Source organism: Hakea prostrata, chromosome 8 (genome assembly GCF_041222555.1).
Source record: "Hakea prostrata isolate BN-2017 chromosome 8, UWA_Hpros_2, whole genome shotgun sequence".
Taxonomy (NCBI): Eukaryota; Viridiplantae; Streptophyta; class Magnoliopsida; order Proteales; family Proteaceae; genus Hakea; species Hakea prostrata.
Window position 1 is genome coordinate 11,447,549 of NC_142607.1, and position 18,783 is coordinate 11,466,331.

General features: G+C 37.7%; 1 protein-coding gene across 1 annotated transcript in view; it reads right to left on the bottom strand.

Moving 5' to 3' along the window:
• LOC149006890 (uncharacterized) overlaps nucleotides 1–18,783 on the bottom strand; it is a 51,224-nt gene that overhangs the window by 3,965 nt on the left and 28,476 nt on the right. The window contains exons 9-16 of the mRNA XM_089165817.1: nucleotides 17,364–17,495; nucleotides 8,673–8,792; nucleotides 8,354–8,440; nucleotides 8,047–8,178; nucleotides 7,719–7,839; nucleotides 7,472–7,597; nucleotides 1,514–1,648; nucleotides 38–189 (exon numbers count right to left, since the gene is read on the bottom strand). Coding sequence (XP_089021943.1) covers nucleotides 38–189; nucleotides 1,514–1,648; nucleotides 7,472–7,597; nucleotides 7,719–7,839; nucleotides 8,047–8,178; nucleotides 8,354–8,440; nucleotides 8,673–8,792; nucleotides 17,364–17,495 — 1,005 coding nt within the window. The remainder of the gene's footprint in view (nucleotides 1–37; nucleotides 190–1,513; nucleotides 1,649–7,471; nucleotides 7,598–7,718; nucleotides 7,840–8,046; nucleotides 8,179–8,353; nucleotides 8,441–8,672; nucleotides 8,793–17,363; nucleotides 17,496–18,783) is intronic.

Here is an 18,783-nt window from a genome sequence, read left to right on the forward strand (position 1 = left end):
AACTGTGAAGCAGACAGCAATAGCTGAGGTAACTCACCATCTCATCAACAATAGTTTTTTCTAGAATCTGAAGAACTAGATTATCATCACCCATCCGGGAGAGGCAAGAGCTGATCATTCTTGTAATGGCTTTAAAAGTACCAAGACTTCGGATCTTCTCATCATTCTCTGATGAAGGATAGTAGTTTTCTGCATACACAATAGCCACCATTAGATCATGGTCAAAACTTTCCAATCTGTTGTCATTGTCAAACCAATAGCTACCCAAATCTCTCAGCCAGTCACATTTAAATATATATATATGGGTAATTTTCATCTGGACCCCCTGAGGTTTGGTCCAGGTCACTTTTAGTCCGAAAAAAAATTCTCTTTGCATATGGCCCCCCTGAGGTTTCTAAGGATGACTATTTAAGGACAAATCATAATTTGATGACCAAAATACCCTTATGGTGCAATGGTCAAGATTGTACCATTTATGTCATTTCGATCTAACGGTTTATATTAAAAAGAAAAATTATAATTGTAATTTTAATATTTTTATTTTATATTGAAGGGTCTTAAGAATTCAAATTTACAAACTTATATACCCTTTGATTAAAACTCAATGCAATCCCATTCCCATTACAAAATAAAAAGAAGCCATTAATCAAAGGGTATAAGTTTGTAAATTTGAATTCTTAAGACCCTTCAATATAAAATAAAAAGGTTAAAATTACAATTATAATTTGTCTTTTTAATATAAACCGTTAAATCGAAATGACATAAATGGTACAATCTTGACCATTGCACCATAAGGGTATTTTGGTCATCAAATTATGATTTGTCCTTAAATAGTCATTTTTAGAAACCTCAGGGGAGCCATATGCAAAGAGAATTTTTTTTCGGACTAAAAGTGACCTGGACCAAACCTCAAGGGGTCCAGATGAAAATTACCCATATATATATATATATAGGATAAATAAAAATGTTTATAAAGAACATATAACTGTTAATGATGTGTCAGACTAAAAATATCCTATGATTTTTAGGTAGATTAATTTCTCTGCCACCATGATAATTCACCGACTTTGCTTAATCATCAAGTACTCATAAGACAGCTTACACAAGGGAATAAAACCACTCAAAAAATTATGACTGAACAAGGAAAGCCCCAGAAATTCCTTGGGCAGTGAATCGATTCTCTTTATCGTCATGTCATCCACGGAAAGTATGCACTAATTTCTAAGACATACTAAAAGTGTTCACAAGCTTCCCAGGTCACACACCAAAAAGAAAGTATCAAATCCAAGATCTGAACCTATAAACTGCAACCATCCTGTCTCCTCTCCAAGGAGCCAAGCTTACCAGTAGAGAAACCTAGCTACCAACATGCACTATAGACCTCATGAACCTCGCCAAATTCTGTCATCTGGACCTTTAAAACAACCAGCCTTGGCCCTTAAGTTGCCAGAAAATGATTAAACTCTGGAATTTAAATCACCGCATGTATACCTATTATCACAAGAACAATTACCAGGAGGAACTCTAAAACAGGCAAGCAAGGTGACAAAGAAACTGATATAGTCTGCAATCTGGACATGTCCAGCTTTATACGCCGAGTGCAGAACCTCTATTATTCTGAATAATACAGATGGCTCCAAATTATCACCTGCATCCATTGTAAGATGGGATGAGACACAAAAATCCAATAACAAAAAAAATACAGATATTACATGATAAGGGAGGTCAAACAATGGCATTTGTAAACAGTGTCTTACTACTTAACTAGCTTGCCAACGTAAAAGCCATAAAATGAAGCGAGCAAATGTGGATGCACCTTCTGGTTAGTTTCTTAAATTGGAAGAGTTCAACAAATAAGACCATTGCGAAGAGTTATATTTGATGCAGGGTGCGACATTTCGGCAAATTTCGCTGGTTCACACCCTAGAGAAACCAGGCAAACCAGCGAAATTTGCCAATTTTCCGTTGACTTTTCAAGTGACCCACGACCACTGCTGGAGAGATAGAAGGACGAGGAAAAGATGTTTCCGTTTGCCAAAAAGCTACAGGGTTAGGGTGTTTGAACTTAAATCTGATCCTGATTGTTTCTGTTTCAGTATCAGATTAGAAAATTCTTAGGATTAAGGTTTGGGGAGAAGTAGGGTTTCTGGGGTAACGACTAGGGCTGCTACTTGGGTCAAGTGCTAGGTGAGGTGAGGGGATGAGATCCTTAAAAGGAAGGGATTTCTTAGGTGGGGATTGGGAGTTGTAGGAATCAGGGTTTTGGGGAAGCAGGGTTTTCAAATTTTAGGGTTTTTAGAGGGCAATTAGGGGTAGGGTTGGGGTCAAGTGTTAGGTGGGAGTGGGATTGTGATGCTGGAAGGGAGGGATTTTACTGGAGGAATTGGAAGATATGGATTTTTAGGGTTTTGGGGAAGAAGAAAGGAATCCTGCAAGAGAGAGAAAGAGGGAAGAATAGGAGAGCTGCAATGTGGGTGAACCGGTGAAGGTCAAGGATGAATGATTACCAATTTTAGGAGGCTGGAAACCCTAGTAACCTCAATTGAACTTCACCCTCTGCTGTAACTCCTCAATAATTTTATTCATCAAAATTCATTTGGTTACAAGCATAAGCTATGTAATTATAGCCTATATTAAGCAACTCCTAACAGCACTCAACTTTGAAAGCAAAATAAAAAGGGACTTACTATTTAAAATAGGACTTCTTCATAACTTCTGCTAGGTTGACTCAAATGACAAAATAAAAATAGAAATAGACTCCTAACAAAATTCTATATTTAACTAGACCCAACAGGACTCTATTAGGACTGTCCTAAAATTACTAGAATACTCCTAGTTCTGATAATGTGCTTTAGCTGCTGGGCAGTGCTGTGGGCTGCTGCTGCTGGTACTGCATCAATACTCCCCATCTTGGAAAAGTGACATGGGAGGGGGGGGGGTTACATGTGTATAGCAGCTTGTTAAGCAAAACTCAAGAAATGTAGGACCACTAGGAATGAAGGCTTCAATTATGGGAGCTTTCTCTTCGAAAAAACGTGGTTCCAGGACAAAGTCGATGTGCCCATGTTCAAAATCAGCAGCCATGCTCTTGGGGTCTTCTTTAATCACATCTCCAACTGATGCTATTGCTTCAAACATGCTTTTTGCAAGCTTTTGTCAGCTTTGGCAACCCTTTCATCAAGGGCTTGAGTCATCTCTTGGTCTTCCGCTGTCTTAGCCTTGTTGTCTTTAGCACTCTCTCCTGACATTACTTTGGCAGATATGGGCAGCATCTCTTCCATGGGTTGTGTGGGCTTGACTTCAGGTTGTATTGAAGTTTGATTGCTACCTCTTTTTCCTTATTGCAATTTACCTTGATCCCTCTAGCTATCTACTCCTCTAGTCTTTCGATGATAGCACAAGTTTATTTTACCTGGTTATCAAGGTTTCTTATGCTATCATCCACCTTGTTTTCTTCCTCTCTCCTCTAGTATTCTTCCTATCTCCTCTAGACATATCCTCCAAAGACGAAAGACCTGATGTGCTCTTCTAATGTGGGTGGAGTACGATGATGGGGTCTTTCCCTATGTGGCCTTCCTTCACTTTCATACTTGTCGTAGAAAGGATTGTAATATCTGGAATCCTGGGTGTGACCGTTCCTCTCTCTGTTCTTCTCCATGGTTGTCGAGGCGGCAAGGCGACCAAAGCAGTTGTGGCTCGATTAGGCGACAAAGTGGCGTCCAGGTGGCAATAAGGCGACAAAGCAATTGGGTCAAAGTTTTTCAATACAACTACTTTTAAACTAATAAATTTCTATTATAAGATAAACAAATATTCAAGAATCATATAAAAAATAAAATAAAAATAAAAAGCATTCAAGAATCATAATTATGAAAAATTATCCAAAGAATAACACAAACATAAGTTCATCTCATCAAGCATCATAACATATGACTATGAACTGTATCAAATTATAAGTACAAAAATGAAAGTAGTAAATTTTACATTTTTACTTACCTCTATTATAATGTGATGCACATAAGTGCCTTGTCCATCTAATGATTCATTGATTCCCAATTCTAAAATGACTAACTATTAAATTCATATATGGCTTTGTAGAGTAAAATTTGATTGAAAAAAAAATCAAGAAAGAAATATTATTATGTACAAAATGTCAAAAAAGCGACCACTTTGGCGTCTGGGTGGCAATAAGGTGCACAAGGCAACAAAGAGGTAGCGATTACGCAAAAAAACCTGAAAAACTGCATATCAACAAAGCAGTGGCAAATAAGCCGGTTGAAAAACCGCCTTATTGCCTAGGCGGACACTTTGAAAACCATGGTCTTCTCTATAATCACCTATAGGAGCATCTTCCATGTACTTGTGGTTTTCACTAGCTTCTCCGTAAGGGGGAGTGACTATTTGGGAATTTATCCTTGGGGGTGGAGAAGGCAATTCTTCTTCTCTGAGTGGCTGTTAGTTGAGCCATCCTAGTTGCCAGACATTGTACTTGGGCTAGAACATCTGCTAGGTTTTTTGTGCGTTCTCTAAAGCCCTAGCTCCTGCCTCCTGCTGATTCACCCATCGTTTTGACACCACTTGATGCAGACCCCAAAAGAATGAGGTCCAATATCCAAGATCTAGTAAGGAACCAGCAGAAAATTTAGTGTTTCTAAACTCTGCAGTTGGGGTTTCCTGGGTTAGAGTAAACATGTAGGGTTCCGCCAAAAGGCTATAGGGTGGTTGAACTTAATCTGGTTTCAATTTTTAGAGTTTATGGGGAATGAATAGGGCTGCTACTTGGGGTCAAGTGCTAAGGAGGTGAAGGGATGACAACCCTAAAAAGGAAGGCATTTCTAAGGTGGGGATTGGGAGTAAAAGAAACTGGGCTTTTCGGGGAATCAGATGGGTTTCAGATTTTATGGTTTTTAGAGAGCAATCAGGGCAAGGGTTGGGTTCGAGTATTAAATGGGGTTTGAGGGTCGTGATCCTAGAAGGGAAGGGGACTTGGTGAAGGGAATTAGGAGAAAGGGATATTCTAGGTTTTAGGGAATAAGAAAAGGATGCTGCAAGAGAGGGAAGAATTGGAGGGATGCAATGGTAGGAGATGCGGGAAGGTCAGGGATGAATTCTTACAATCTTAGGAGGCTGTGGATGAAGCAAAGAGGGGGGAAATCTGATCAAACAAGCTAACACAGGCCCTTCCTACGCCAGAAATCCTGGTAGCCTCAATCGAACCTCACTCTTTATTACAACTCAATAATCTTATTCATCAAAATTGATTTGGTTACAAGCAAAAGCTATGTATTTATAGCCTTTATTAGACATCCTAATAGCACTCAAACTTTGAAACCAAAACAAAAGGGACTTCTATTTCAAATAGAACTTCCACTTAAAATAGGACTCCATAACTTCTCGTGGGCTGACTCATACGACAAAATAAAAGTAGAACTTGACTCCTAATGAAATTCTATATTTAATAACCCAACAGACTTGATCAGGACTACCTTAAAAAAAAAAAAACTAGAATACCCTGGGGCCGAAAATGTGCTTTAGTGCTGCTGGTCCTGCATCACAACCATAGTCCAAATTTCAGACCACTGAAAGTTCGACTGGAATTTCAGATTTTTCTTTGCCAACCGAAATGAAAGCTGGGGCAAAATATTCTTCCCAAGGTTTCGACCCATTTCGGTCGAAATTTCAACCATTTCAGTCCATCTTCTTTCTTTAAATTACCTAGTTTTGAAAGAGATCAGCATATTTCGTAGATCTCGTCTTGGTGCCACCCCTGCAGTTTTGCAAATTCCGTCCTAAGATCCAACTTTTTAGCTTCAAATCCCTATTTCTCCCTCAAATTCCTACACTGCTTCAGCCCTTTGTCAAGAAACATCCAATTTGTTGGATTGTTGGGGATACATGTGTATTCATCCCAAAATTTTTATTTCTTAACAGTTGATGCATCCAAAATTGGAGCATGATCTATGAATTTATGTTGTTAAATCTTTTTTTTTTTTTTTTCCCCTTTTGTGTGGAGATACCATCACTTGATCTACATTGTGATGGTGTCAAATTTATTTTTCCGTAGTTGACTAATGATTTAAATTAGTTGAAAATATTCTGTAATTATTTAGAAGTAGATTAAAAATACCAATTATTTTCTGTTTTATACTTAAAAGTAGTGGAATATTAGTACAAATATGGATTTTCTTGGTGTGGTTTATGATGATGATGTTTACGTTTTTCAATTAAAGTACTTTTGTTACAATTTACAACTCTTTGTATTTGCCGAAATGGACACACAACCCAAGTAAAAAACCCATCAAGATAGGGCTGGAACCACCCATAAAGATGTCCTAGGAAAATTTCCAGGTTTCTACCTAGTTGGTTGAAACATCAACCCCAACTAGGTTTTGACGTGGGTTGAAACCGGCCTTGAAACCAAAATTTCGAACGTTGATCACAACAATAAGAGTTGCAATTCAACAAGGAAAGAAAACAAATTCCAAAAAAGACATTCGAGAGCCTTCAACACCAGTCAATTCTTTCACTCCCCTTTTTGCCGAGTTATGGCTAATTCTAACACACATTATATAACTTGTCTTTGATCTACTAATCTTAAGGCATCTTGTTTCCAAAGTCAATCTCCACTTCTCCAACTTAGAATCAAGGTTTAAAATCTCATTGATTCAATGTCTTTTAAACTCTTGTGAAATCAGTGGCCTGTCAGACCAAAATACCAAAATTTTGCCAGAATGTGGTATTTTCACAGCAAGATTTGGTGAGCCATTTCGGTGGGTTTTAGGCCAAAATAAAGCTTGAAACTTCATAGAAACCCTATTTTAGGTTATATACACATCTAAATGACCATGTTACAAAAATAGCTACTTAAATTGATGCTTTGAATTTGTACTACGTGACTGGTAGTTTGTCAAGGAGTAATTCTTTAGTATTTCCTAGAACAGTAATGCTTATTAACCCAAGTCTAGGGTATAAACCTCCCAGATTTACAAGACAAACATATATCCACAACTCCCCTAAGCTTGGCGGGTTATGTTTTTTCACCAAGCAAGGAGAACTGCAGGTACCCAAGTACAACTGTACAACTGTACAACTAGGGTTGCAAATGATTAGATACCTTTCATAATTTGAAAATGAGTGTTCATTATATAGACAGGGATTGTAAATTTAATCACATTTGCATTTCAAAATGGATTCCAAGAAGTTAGGAATCAGCAAGGTTCTTTTCCTTGAATTTATCCATCTATTACATATTTCTCAGGTCAGACTTGAGGCTTCTACAGAAACAAAACAATACATGTAATGCAAGAAACAAAGGAAGTCCCAAAATATTGTATTTTAGGTGTCGGTACGGATAATAAATTTGACTACGGAATATTTCCCAAATGAAATTAAAGAAATTAAAGTTGTCACAGTGTTATTATTTATCTATAGGCATGGAAGTAGGCAGGATCAGCCAACACACAATACTCACTAAGGCAACAACAGGATAATGCTCTGAGCATTGATGAATCCAAACAGGAGAAGTAATACAGGCAACAGATAGAAAGTTCCTGGCATTCTCTGGGGAGCCTTATGAAAGGACCACTGCATATACTTCCTGAAAAGATAAAGGTGGAAAACCAAATTAAATTACAGCAAAGAAAATCCCTACATGATTGATCTTTTTTTTTTTGGTAAAGCCTACATGATTGATCATACTTTGGAACTCCAACCCTTACCTTTGTCCTGACACATACAGTAGAACTCTTGCAACAGACATTGCATATTGTCATATTCCCAAGCAACAGAAGGGTTCATGGGAGCATATTGAGCCAGGCGAAGAAGAAGATGCAAAACAGCCTGCAAGAACCAGTTTGCATCTGTTTAAAGACAACGACCTTTGACAAAACAGCAATTTAATTCACTTAATATGTTTTACTAAATCATAGATGTAATAGAGTAATGCACTGCAAATATTATTGCCAAATAATATTGTAATAAAGTGCATCCAGGAAAATGAGGGTACCAACTGTCAATATCATTTGATGACACAACATAACCGCATACCTTAGAAGACGAAAGGTGCTTGTCACCAAACTGAAGAAGCAATGATGGAAGCTCACGTATCCAAGTAATCTGATGCTCCAATATCTCACTGTCAGTTGCACTTACATCTAAGAGCAGTGTACCTTGCCTTGACTTTTTTTTTGGGGGGGGGGGGGGGGGGGAGAGGAGAGGGGAACAGATATAATGTCAGAAAGCTTCATCATTGGCATGCTTAAACCAAACATTGCCGCCCAAAAGATTTAAGGTAGGGAAGGCCAGTGCATTTTCCACTTAGGAAGCTAAGGAATGAAACAAGAAGAGAACTTACTGGAAGTAGCATTTTCTTAATTACAGAAAGGCAAGCGATCTTCAGCAAAGATTCTGTTTTGCAATCCTTAAAAGCTTTGGTGAATGACTGCACGAATTGAAATTATATAACAGTTTATCCAAATATCCTTGTACTCAAGCAAAACTTCAAGGTATAAAAAAATAATAAAACAAACTTTATACAGGTGTAAGATAATTAATGGCCCAATTATTTAGGGAGCATTATAATGAAAATTTGAATAATTGTCATCAGACAAAATTCCTTTATCTTAATCTTTGTTAGCTTAACTTTGAATTTCAACTACAAAAAATAGCCTGACCTGTAGAAGGCGAGATTTCCAAATGGCAGTGATTTGAGATACAAGTTCTGGAAAAAATTGCAGCAATGAAACTAAATGCTTTTCTCTCAGTGCTTTACTGGATCGTGTATTATTACCAATCTGAAAAGAAAATGGAAGGAAAGAATATTAACAGTAATAAAATCATAAAAACTACTTGAAGCCTTGAAGGCAACACAAGCCAGAGACATTCTCATGCTCACATTCATGCTTCAATCATGGAACTGACTTTCAATGAATACAAAGACAATGATGATGACCATGATCTTAATAAAAATGGAGATTCCCGTTGTCTAGTTAACAAGGAGGACATTCCCTAGTTTTGAAGTGTGTATCTGGCACATGGCACTTCCATATTTACTGGAGATTTGTCGGCATTAAGTCCACGGCTCCACGTCATTTTTTGCCCATTCATTAAGTTGCAAAGCAAGTTCAAATTTAAATACTCAAGGATAGATGATCAAAAACCGGGTCAAATGTTTCTGGGAAAAAAATGGAGCAAAAAATAGGGAAGAATTGATGTACAGACTACAGAGGGCGACACAGTTGCAAAGAAATTTGATTTCCAGGGATCTTCCACATAATTAGAATATCCACTGGACAGGGAAACAATTTTGCTACATCATCACCCAAAAACAACTTATCAAGGGGTAAAAAACAATAACCAACAACAACAATCTCCCAGTATGATCATTCTGAACAAGAAGGTTAACGTTTTGATTGCTGAATATACAAGAAAACTCAAATGTATGATTACGAAAGAGTTGAAAATAGACATGAGGTCAATATGAGGAATCCCATCAGTTCAACGTTAGAAAATTAGCCAAATTTGTTGGAACAAGTGTTTAGGTTTCTGTTGGGATTGAAATCAACCCCAAGGTAATATCTCAGACAGTGGATCAACTAAATAGTCTGGATTGGCTACATCAGAACCATTTGAGCCACCCATTCAGCTAATCTGATCAATCCCAATCAGATATTACTGCCCACAAAGAATGTCACCAAATGGATTCATTGGACCAGTTAACTCCTCGACCATGTGAAGCCCAGGAGGTTCTTTAAAGCATTTCTCTTCATTATTTTGAAGAACACATTTACTGTTAGGTCGTATTCAAGTGCAAGCATTCCAGCTTGAGAATACTTACTTCCAAGTCATCAATGATTCAATCATTCATTATCCAAGTATTGATTCACATCCCCAAGATTCTAGTTCAATACCAAGGCATTGGAGAGAACTAGAATTAAAAGCAAGGCACCCCTGGTGGCACTTTGGTGACTGGGCTTTGGTTGACCTCGTCTGCCCAGTCAGCCATCGGGACATGTGCACCAGCGAGACAACCAAGGCACACAGGAAACCCGAAGTGCCACCAATGGTGCCCTCGCCTTTTATACTTCCCGCTTCAACGCCCTGGTTTGCCTAGGCACCATAACAACTAAGGGAGGGTGAGGACTGGTCCCAATTACACTCTAAAAAGTACATTTACCATGACTTAAACTGAACCAAATCCAACCAAGACTGGACCAGAATTGAACCTTGTTCCAACCAAAAAGGCTAAAAAAGCTATGGGAAATACTACTATACCACTACTACTACTTGTGCAGCTTCTAGAACTTTTTCCCGGAAGTAGGTCCTTTTTTTTTTGCCGGTAATGTGGAAACCTATTTCTCTAGTTTACTAAATGAGCATTCTTCAAGCACTAATGATTTGGACGATTACACCTTTCACCAAGGCACCAATGTCCAAACTTATATACGTAGAATTTCGATGTCCGAAGTAAAAGAAGCTTTAAGGAGAATGAAACTTGGCAAGACACAAGGTCTTGATGAAATCCCAATTGAAGTATGGAAGAGCTTAGGAACCCATGGACTAGTTTGGTTGACTAAGTTGTTTAATAAGATTATGAGCACAGGGAAAATGCCAGATGAATGGAGGAGAAGCGTCATGGTTCCAATTTACAAAAATAAAGGAGATATTCAAAGTTATAATAACTATAGGGGCATTAAATTAATGAGCCATACGATGAAATTATGGGAGAGAATAATTGAAACCCGTTTGAGACACTTAACTACAGTTACGGAGAACCAATTTCGGTTTATGCCGGGAAGATCTACAACAGAGGCTATTTACCTAATTAGGAGACTTATGAAAAGGTATAGAGAATGTAGGAAAGACCTTCATATGGTATTTATTGACCTAGAAAAAGCTTATGATAGAGTCCCTAGAGCGTTAATTTGGCAAGTACTAAAGAAAAGAAGTGTTGCAAGCATGGTAGGAGATCTCGCTCTCGAGCGAGATCTCGCTACCATGAAAAACCGAGATCTCGACCATCTCGGTGAGATCTAGGTCGAGATATGCCATTTTTTGGGTGTCAACTCAGTAGCCCATCTCGGTGGGCTTTAGGGTCCCAATTGGGCAAAAACTTGGTATTTAACCTATTTAAGGCCTTTTGAACATACTAGTGGCCTTGGATTTGTGAGAAAACAACCCTAAGTATGATTTCTAAGTCTACCCATAGTGTGAAACCGAAATGCTGTAGGATTAGAGAATGCAAGGTTATATAACATGTAATATAAAACCATTAATGTGTAGGATTAGAAAATGCAAGGTTATATAACATGTAATATAAAATCATTAAGGCATATAAATGAAAATCAAGTGTATCAAATACATTAAATAACTTAAATGTCATCAAGATAACATTCATATGAGTATTACAATCTTGACTTTCTAGAATAGAATGATAAAAGTATACAACCGTTAGAAGTTCTATACAAGTCATTAACGCATAAGTTCATAAGACAAGTAGATGATGATTGAGCTTCCTTTGATGTTGTAGATGTGCTAAGAGTAGTTGCAAGTGAAACTTTGGCTAAAATCCGCAAAAAATTGGGCAAACATAAAGAGATTCCTCAGAGTGATTGTTTTAGGTACCTAGGTTCAATCATAAGTAAAAGAAGTGATTTCGAGGATGAGGCTTCCCAAATAATTAAAATAGGGTGGATGAAGTGGAGAGGTGCGTCTGGGGTCTTATGGCCATTAAAGCTTAAAGGAAAATTTTCTAGGACCGTTGTTCAACCAGCAATGATGTCGGTGTAGAGTGTTGGGCTGTTAAAAAGAATCATATAGATAAATTAAGTGTAGCAAAAATGAGGATGCTAAGATGGATGAGTGGCAAAACTAGGATGGATAAGATAATAAATGATCATATTAGAGTTGGTCTGGGAGTTGCTCCCATAAGTGATAAGCTTCGAGAAAGTCGTTTGAGGTGGCACGGCCACGTTCAATGAAGACCTATAAATGTCCATGTACAAAGAAGTGATATAATCCATATTGAAGGAACTAGAAGAGCTAGGGTAGTCCTAAGATAACCTTAGGAGAAGTGGTGAGAAAGGATATGTATAGCTTAGGCCTTGTATCTAGCATGGCCTCGAACATAATTGATTGGAGGGCAAGAATCCATGTAGCCGACCCCATTTAGTTGGGACAAGGCTTATTGTTGTTGTTGTTGTTGCGGTAATGTGGCTACCAGCTGTGCGACCGTCAAATTCATGCAACATATAGAAAGTTTGATCCAACGGTCTCAATAAAAAGGTGGGTTATACTTGTAATTATGACCATTTTTTGGCATTCAAGGTTCCTCAGATTTTAAATTTACAAACTCAAGCCCTTGGCTCAAAGTTGATCTCAAACCCTATTTCCATCTTGCACGAAAAGAATTACAACCTAGGGTTTTCGTTTCCCATTTCCATCACAAAAACAAAAGAAAGCATGAAACACACAAAATTTACAACAGATCAAACACTAGCTTGGTTGACAAAAACATCACTTTCAATGGCCAAAACAAACGGGAGCAAACTTGATCCCTAAAAAGACCTGCTCACCGATCCCTGAATCACCAACAGTACATCCAATGAATGATTCTGGGATCAAGTAACAAAACCAATTCAGGAAGCAACTGAGAGAATAAGGAGAAATGGAAACTGCCTATTTTCCAAATCAACAGATATAAGGCAAGCCCCAAAATACCCATTTGAGTTATTGACAGAATAATTACACCTGAAAGAAAACAGAAGAAAATTCAGAGTACAAGAAGAATTCATCTGGAGTGGTTGGGCTTTATGATGGAAACTTCCTGGTAATGAATACAGGCTTTTGAAGTCTTGTCGAATTGAAGAGATCCTTAGGTTAGCATTACACTCACCATTATATTGTTGATTTTATCATTTTAAAAGCATAACAAAAATCAGTGCAATAGCAGAAGTACTCAGGCAGATAAGAAACCAAGGTTCATCTGTTCATGGGGAAGAACAGAAATCTCTGTTGTTTGTCGGGTTCCAAGGAAGGAAGTCAGACAGGTGGAGAAGAAGAGGTGGAGGCATGGTGATGTAACTAAGGTTGGGCGCAAAAACCAGACCCAACAATGCATTCAAAGCTGGCCGAATACCCCAGGGGTATTTTGGTCATTTTCCAAACACTCTTTTGGGGCTGAATATGGGTCTTTATAGAATCCCCTCAATCCAATGGTCAATGATCTACTTTTATTTTTCTGTTTGAGTCAGTAGTCTAAGAGTTACTATCCTTTTAAGTTAGTGTTGAGTTGTTAGGAACTTAGGATAGGGTTCCTAATTTTAGGAACTTCATCTTAAAGTAGGTCTATTTTTAGTTAAGTCCTAATTTAGTATGTAATTGGATCCCAATTTGGTAGGGATTCATTAGTTGAGTCTAGAATGGTTTTTTTTTTTTTTTTTGGGAGAAAGGGAGCTTTGATTAATAAAAAGAAAAAAAATTACATTCTGAAGAATTTCTTACCATTAGCATCATCCCGAACAAAAGCAGAAAGAGCTAATGGAAGAGCATCTGCAGCTAGATGGATTTCTTGGGAGGTATTAAGGAAACCTGCCAAGAAGTCCGCACAAAGGTTAATTTCCCGAACATGATGAACAAAATTACATATAAAAAACCCACCCCTTAGCTCCCTAATCTCCATGATCAAATCAACAACCCTCCAAGATGGTTTGAGTGGCTATAAATAGCCTAGACCAGAATGTATTTTTCAGGTTTGATGATTTATGATTTGATTGAATGAAAACCTGGCTTGAGAAGTTGTGGGAATCCCCTAGGAACCCTGTGGCTGGGTGGTAAGAGTGTTCTTTCTTCAATTCTGAGATTGCAGTGTCTTCTTCAAGTTTCCTCCTTCAACTCCAGCAAGAACAATCACTCACAAGTAAATTTAAACATCCCCAACCCCATCCAACATCTCCAGCCATTCCCCACCCCAACCTCAAGCTACTGTAGGCTCTTCCCCCTTCTCCTCCTTCTTCCCACGTTTTCAGATGCTAACCCAAATAGGATTCCCCTTTTCCTTGCTCAGTTCTAACCCATTCAACCCCTGTTAACGTCACAATACCCTACAGAACCGAGTCCTAACTTATGTTTCCCTATCCTAGCCCTCTTTTCTGAGTTTTGAAATTTCTGCACTTCATCTTCTCCAATTTAAAGTTGCAGAATTTTGATAAATTCCAGAAATTTCTAAAACATCTTAAACCCCAACCCTACATACCTGAATCAGTTCTGAACTGTAGAATAGCACCTCCTTAGTGCTAAACTTCAGCGCAACAGTCCAAATTCTCAAAACCCTAACCCTAGCAGAATCCTAGTCACCCCAGAACTTGGATTTTCAAATCTGAGTTTTGAAGTCCAGTAAAATTCAGATCTGATTTACTATACCCAGCAGCCTTATAGACCTTAAACCCCAAGCCAAAGCATCTAGAAACCCTAATTGTTTGGTTCCTATTTAGAAGATCCTGAAAACCTAACCCAAAACCCTGGGTTACATCATGTGGAGCAGGGCAGAAGAGAAGAGAGATGCGGGGACAGTGGGAGAAGTCAAGAACACCTTCCAGCATTGTGTCGTCAAGGAGTTGCCGCCTGTGGTGGTGGCGGAGTCTGAACAGACAGCTCTAGGGAGATACCGCTAACCCGGCCAGTTGAAGGGTTTGAAAATGTAAATTCAGAAAAGTCTATTCTGAAAGTGTAAAACAAAGAATTAGTATTTGCATTCATACTCCCCCGTTTTCACTCTGGATTGTCAAATTCAAACATGCTTATGTGGTGCAAAACTTCACCTATGCGACTTTTTGATAACTCTGCAATCGATACACAATTAAATGGCCTATTCTATTTACAATTTATTTTTTACGCATATGCTTATATAAAGAGCAGAATTCAGAGCAATGGTAATGTTGTCCCATTTCCAACCTAGAGGTCACAGGCTTGAGTAAGGCAACAACATCTCAGCCTAATCGCGGGATCGTTGTTGACAGTGTGCACCTTACGCTTAGACTGAGTCTTATACATTGTTTCTTAATTGTTAGTTTTCTTATATTAAGTCATTACTGGCATAATTATCTCATCACACATTGATTCATTCACATTCGAGTGGAGCATATGTATTACAACCATAATTATAAAATGAAATAATAATACAAGCCAGGGTGCTCATCCACTATAATCTTGATATATATGTTTACAAGGTAAATGAACAAATCCTCCTCAAGCAAAAAGTGAAAAATTCATTTCATGCCAGAAACAGAAAAGCATGAGAGAAGAAAAAAAATAAACAAAGGATAAACAAGTATCCAGGTCACAAGGTCATCAAATAGAAATTGCTTACAAACAAAAGATACATTTTCAATGCAAATTAGTTAAAGGAATACATCCAATACACAAAAATGTCAAACAAGACAAATTTGATGAGCAAAGCAATGAAGGAAAGAAACTTGGGGAAGGTTTCCTAATGCCATCTTCTCCTGTGTGTATGCCAAACAAACTATAGTACTATACACAACCCTCTAAAATAACATGGTAGGAGGTGAGACCTGGCAAGCTATCACTCTTTTTTTCACTTAGCGGGACGAGATCATGTGCAAGACAAGATGGTGTGCTTAGCACATAGGGTTTCAAGTCTCCACTCTCAAGTTAGAAACTTTGACGATTGTATTATCAGTTGAGCTTCATAATTTGAACTATGAACTTGTGTACACGTCAGACTAGTTTGAAACTTTGAACTTTGAGTATTAATGTATGAGTATATGTTGCATATAATAGGCAATCTTAAGGTTTCACTTTCAGCATAGTCATTTCCCACTTGGGGTTTGAAGTGGAACTCACATTTCCCCTTTTTACAATAAATTTGAGGTCAGCAGTATGTTTAGAGTGGCTGAAATAGGCTGGACAGCAAGTTTCAATGCCAAATGCCAATACCACTTAAGTTAAAGCCTTAAGTCAGTAAGAAAAATTCCACCAACTCAGTGAGATCTCGAGCCAACTCTCCTTTTTGAGTTGGCAAGATCTTGAGCAATGATTAATAACCCCATTATCTATAATAGCCACATTCCATATTGAGCATCTTGTTTCTTTTATATATGCAACCAATTGAAAATTGCAGAAGGTTTTAGTCTATCAAAACAGGCAAAGGGGGCCTTTTCCGCAAGTCCAGAGGCCTACCACACTGCAACATAAGAAGAGAGTGAAGTAGTGATGCAGGGCTGAAGACATATACTTGAAAGAGAAAGCCCAAGGATCAGTCAATAAAAGGGGTTACAGTGCAAAAATAAGGAATCCTATTGTTGAAACTCCAAAGGAGTCTTCCTTTGTCAAGAGTTAGATAGCAGTTGAGTGACTCGAGTCAATGTTAGGTTTAAGTTAATATTCATGTTGTTGGGTGTTAGCTAGCTGTTGGTGCATTTAATTTCTCTCTCTTTAGATTAAGTATATAAAAGAACTAATATGAGATGGTACATCACTCACTCATAATGACAATTGAAGTTACTATCCACAAGCTTGTTCTTAGGGAATCCCCTTGTGATTGGTTAGATTAGGTTGATGTTTAATCTAATCAGTCCACCATGCATTCTGAAGTCTAGGTGTTATTTTGGTGGTTCTTCTAGTTCACTCACTTTCTTCATCTATTAACAAATCTGTTTTAGAGATTAATTTAATTTTCAGTCATTAATCAGATCTTTCCTTCCGATTAATATCAGAATTTCAATGTACCTTTTCATCTCTATTTGATCTTGTGCTTGATCAGGTTAGGTTGATGCTTGATCCAATTGGTTTGACAAGCATTGAAAAGCCCGGGTTATTTTGGTGGTTCTTATTGTCCCCTTACTCTCAATCTCTCATCATCTCTTGATAGATGTACTCTGGAAATAGTTTTCCGTTTTCAGTAATTAATCAGATCCGTCCTTCCAATTAATATCAGATTTTCGAGGTACATTTTCATCTCTATTTGGTAAACTTGATTTCAGCTAGGTCCAATTCTGACCTGCGGATCTGCTCTTGCGGAAATGCAAATTCTGCCCTTATTGTGATAATGTTCTTATGAGATTACCATTCACTTCCAATTTCAGTCCCTATTTACCATCTGATGTGTTATTGATAACCTTCTCACTCTGGAACTCATTCTCTCTGAGAGATCTTGTCTGGCTACTGCTTTGATCACCCAAATATCATACTACATTAAGTGGTAGAACTCGGAATCCTTGGCATCCACCCCCTAAACTTGTACCTGTTACTGAAAACCTATCAAAAACTCCTTATGCTTATGGTAATATGTGAACCACTGAACCAATTCTTTGAAATGATGACTCTTAAGTTTCGGGGAAACAAACCTGCCCAAACATTGATGTTTCGATGAACTCGAGGAACTTTTCCATCAAAATAGCAGGAGTGTTGGTCCATTTGCTAATTTGCAAAAAGATTTCGGTAATTCCAGCATTCAAGATAAAATATCTGTCATGATCCTGTTAAGAAACCAAAAATAAACAATTAGGAAAAATCATGGCAAGGTTTTTCCAACAAAATAGAATATATAAAACTTGTTGGTGTGTCAAAGGCTAGATCTCCCTGAACATTTCTAGTATGAACTTGAAGCCTCATACTACTATAGTCTGTGAGAAACATAATGAACAATTTCTGGTAAAATATCAAAACATTCATAGAAACAAGGTCGCCTACTTGAACCCTGAAAAACACTAACACAAATAATAAAACAAAAAAAATATGAATTTGACCAATTCTCAGAGCCCAAATTAATCTCTATTCTTGCTAAAATTCACAATTCCAATCTACAATGCTGAGTAGAAACTAGACCAGTGATAGTAACGGTAGAAATGCTGCATTAGTTTGTACAAGGTACCAAATCAAACTCACGCACAGCACCTCCTAGCGCAATTTATTCATGTTCATATCCCAATTGCCAGTGAACTAGTCATTAGCTACACAAAAACTTAAAAAGGGTTCCCTCTTAAATAATTCTCCTAAACTTAATAAAATACCAGGATCCAATTCATTCTTTCTTAAAATATCAATTGAGGTCCTGATGGATGAAACATTTTGGGACAAAATTTCATATATTGCTCAGGAAATTTCAATGGATATGAATCACTTAAGCAAACATTCAACCGAGAATGGTCAAAATCTTGACCCAAAATAATGTTTTCAGCAGGAAACCTTGTGAAAGCAATGATGGTTGTAATACTGATGATGTATCATGGTTCAAGTTTAAAAAAATCTAGATTACATCCCAGTTTCCCAAGAAACACCGAGATGAAACCATTGGTTAGCCTTGAAATCTACTGACGTCAATAGGTTCCAACAATGCTTCAAAAAATTTCAAGAATTTTGACCAATAAACACCAGGTTATCAGCATAGTTCGAGACGAGATGAAGGGCTCATAATGGTACGGTCCAAGATTTTGACAGAGTCAATTTATCAAATTGAGATTCCAGTTCAATGGAGGTTTCAACCAACCCACCATCTATATGATTCAAATATCTCACTTGAGTCAACAGATTTTGACCAAGATATCTGACTTTTGCCTCTTTTGCTTCTGATTCTTCAAATCTTTGACTTTGTAGGAATCTTGGATGGCGCACCTCCTCATCGTGATTATTTTTGCTGGAAACCTTGCCCTTTCAATTGATCATGTGAACTTTGCAACTTAGACAATGAAGATGAACATGTGTATGTAATAGACTTGTTTAAAGTTTGAACATTAATGTATTCACAGTACCAAGTATAGAATGTGT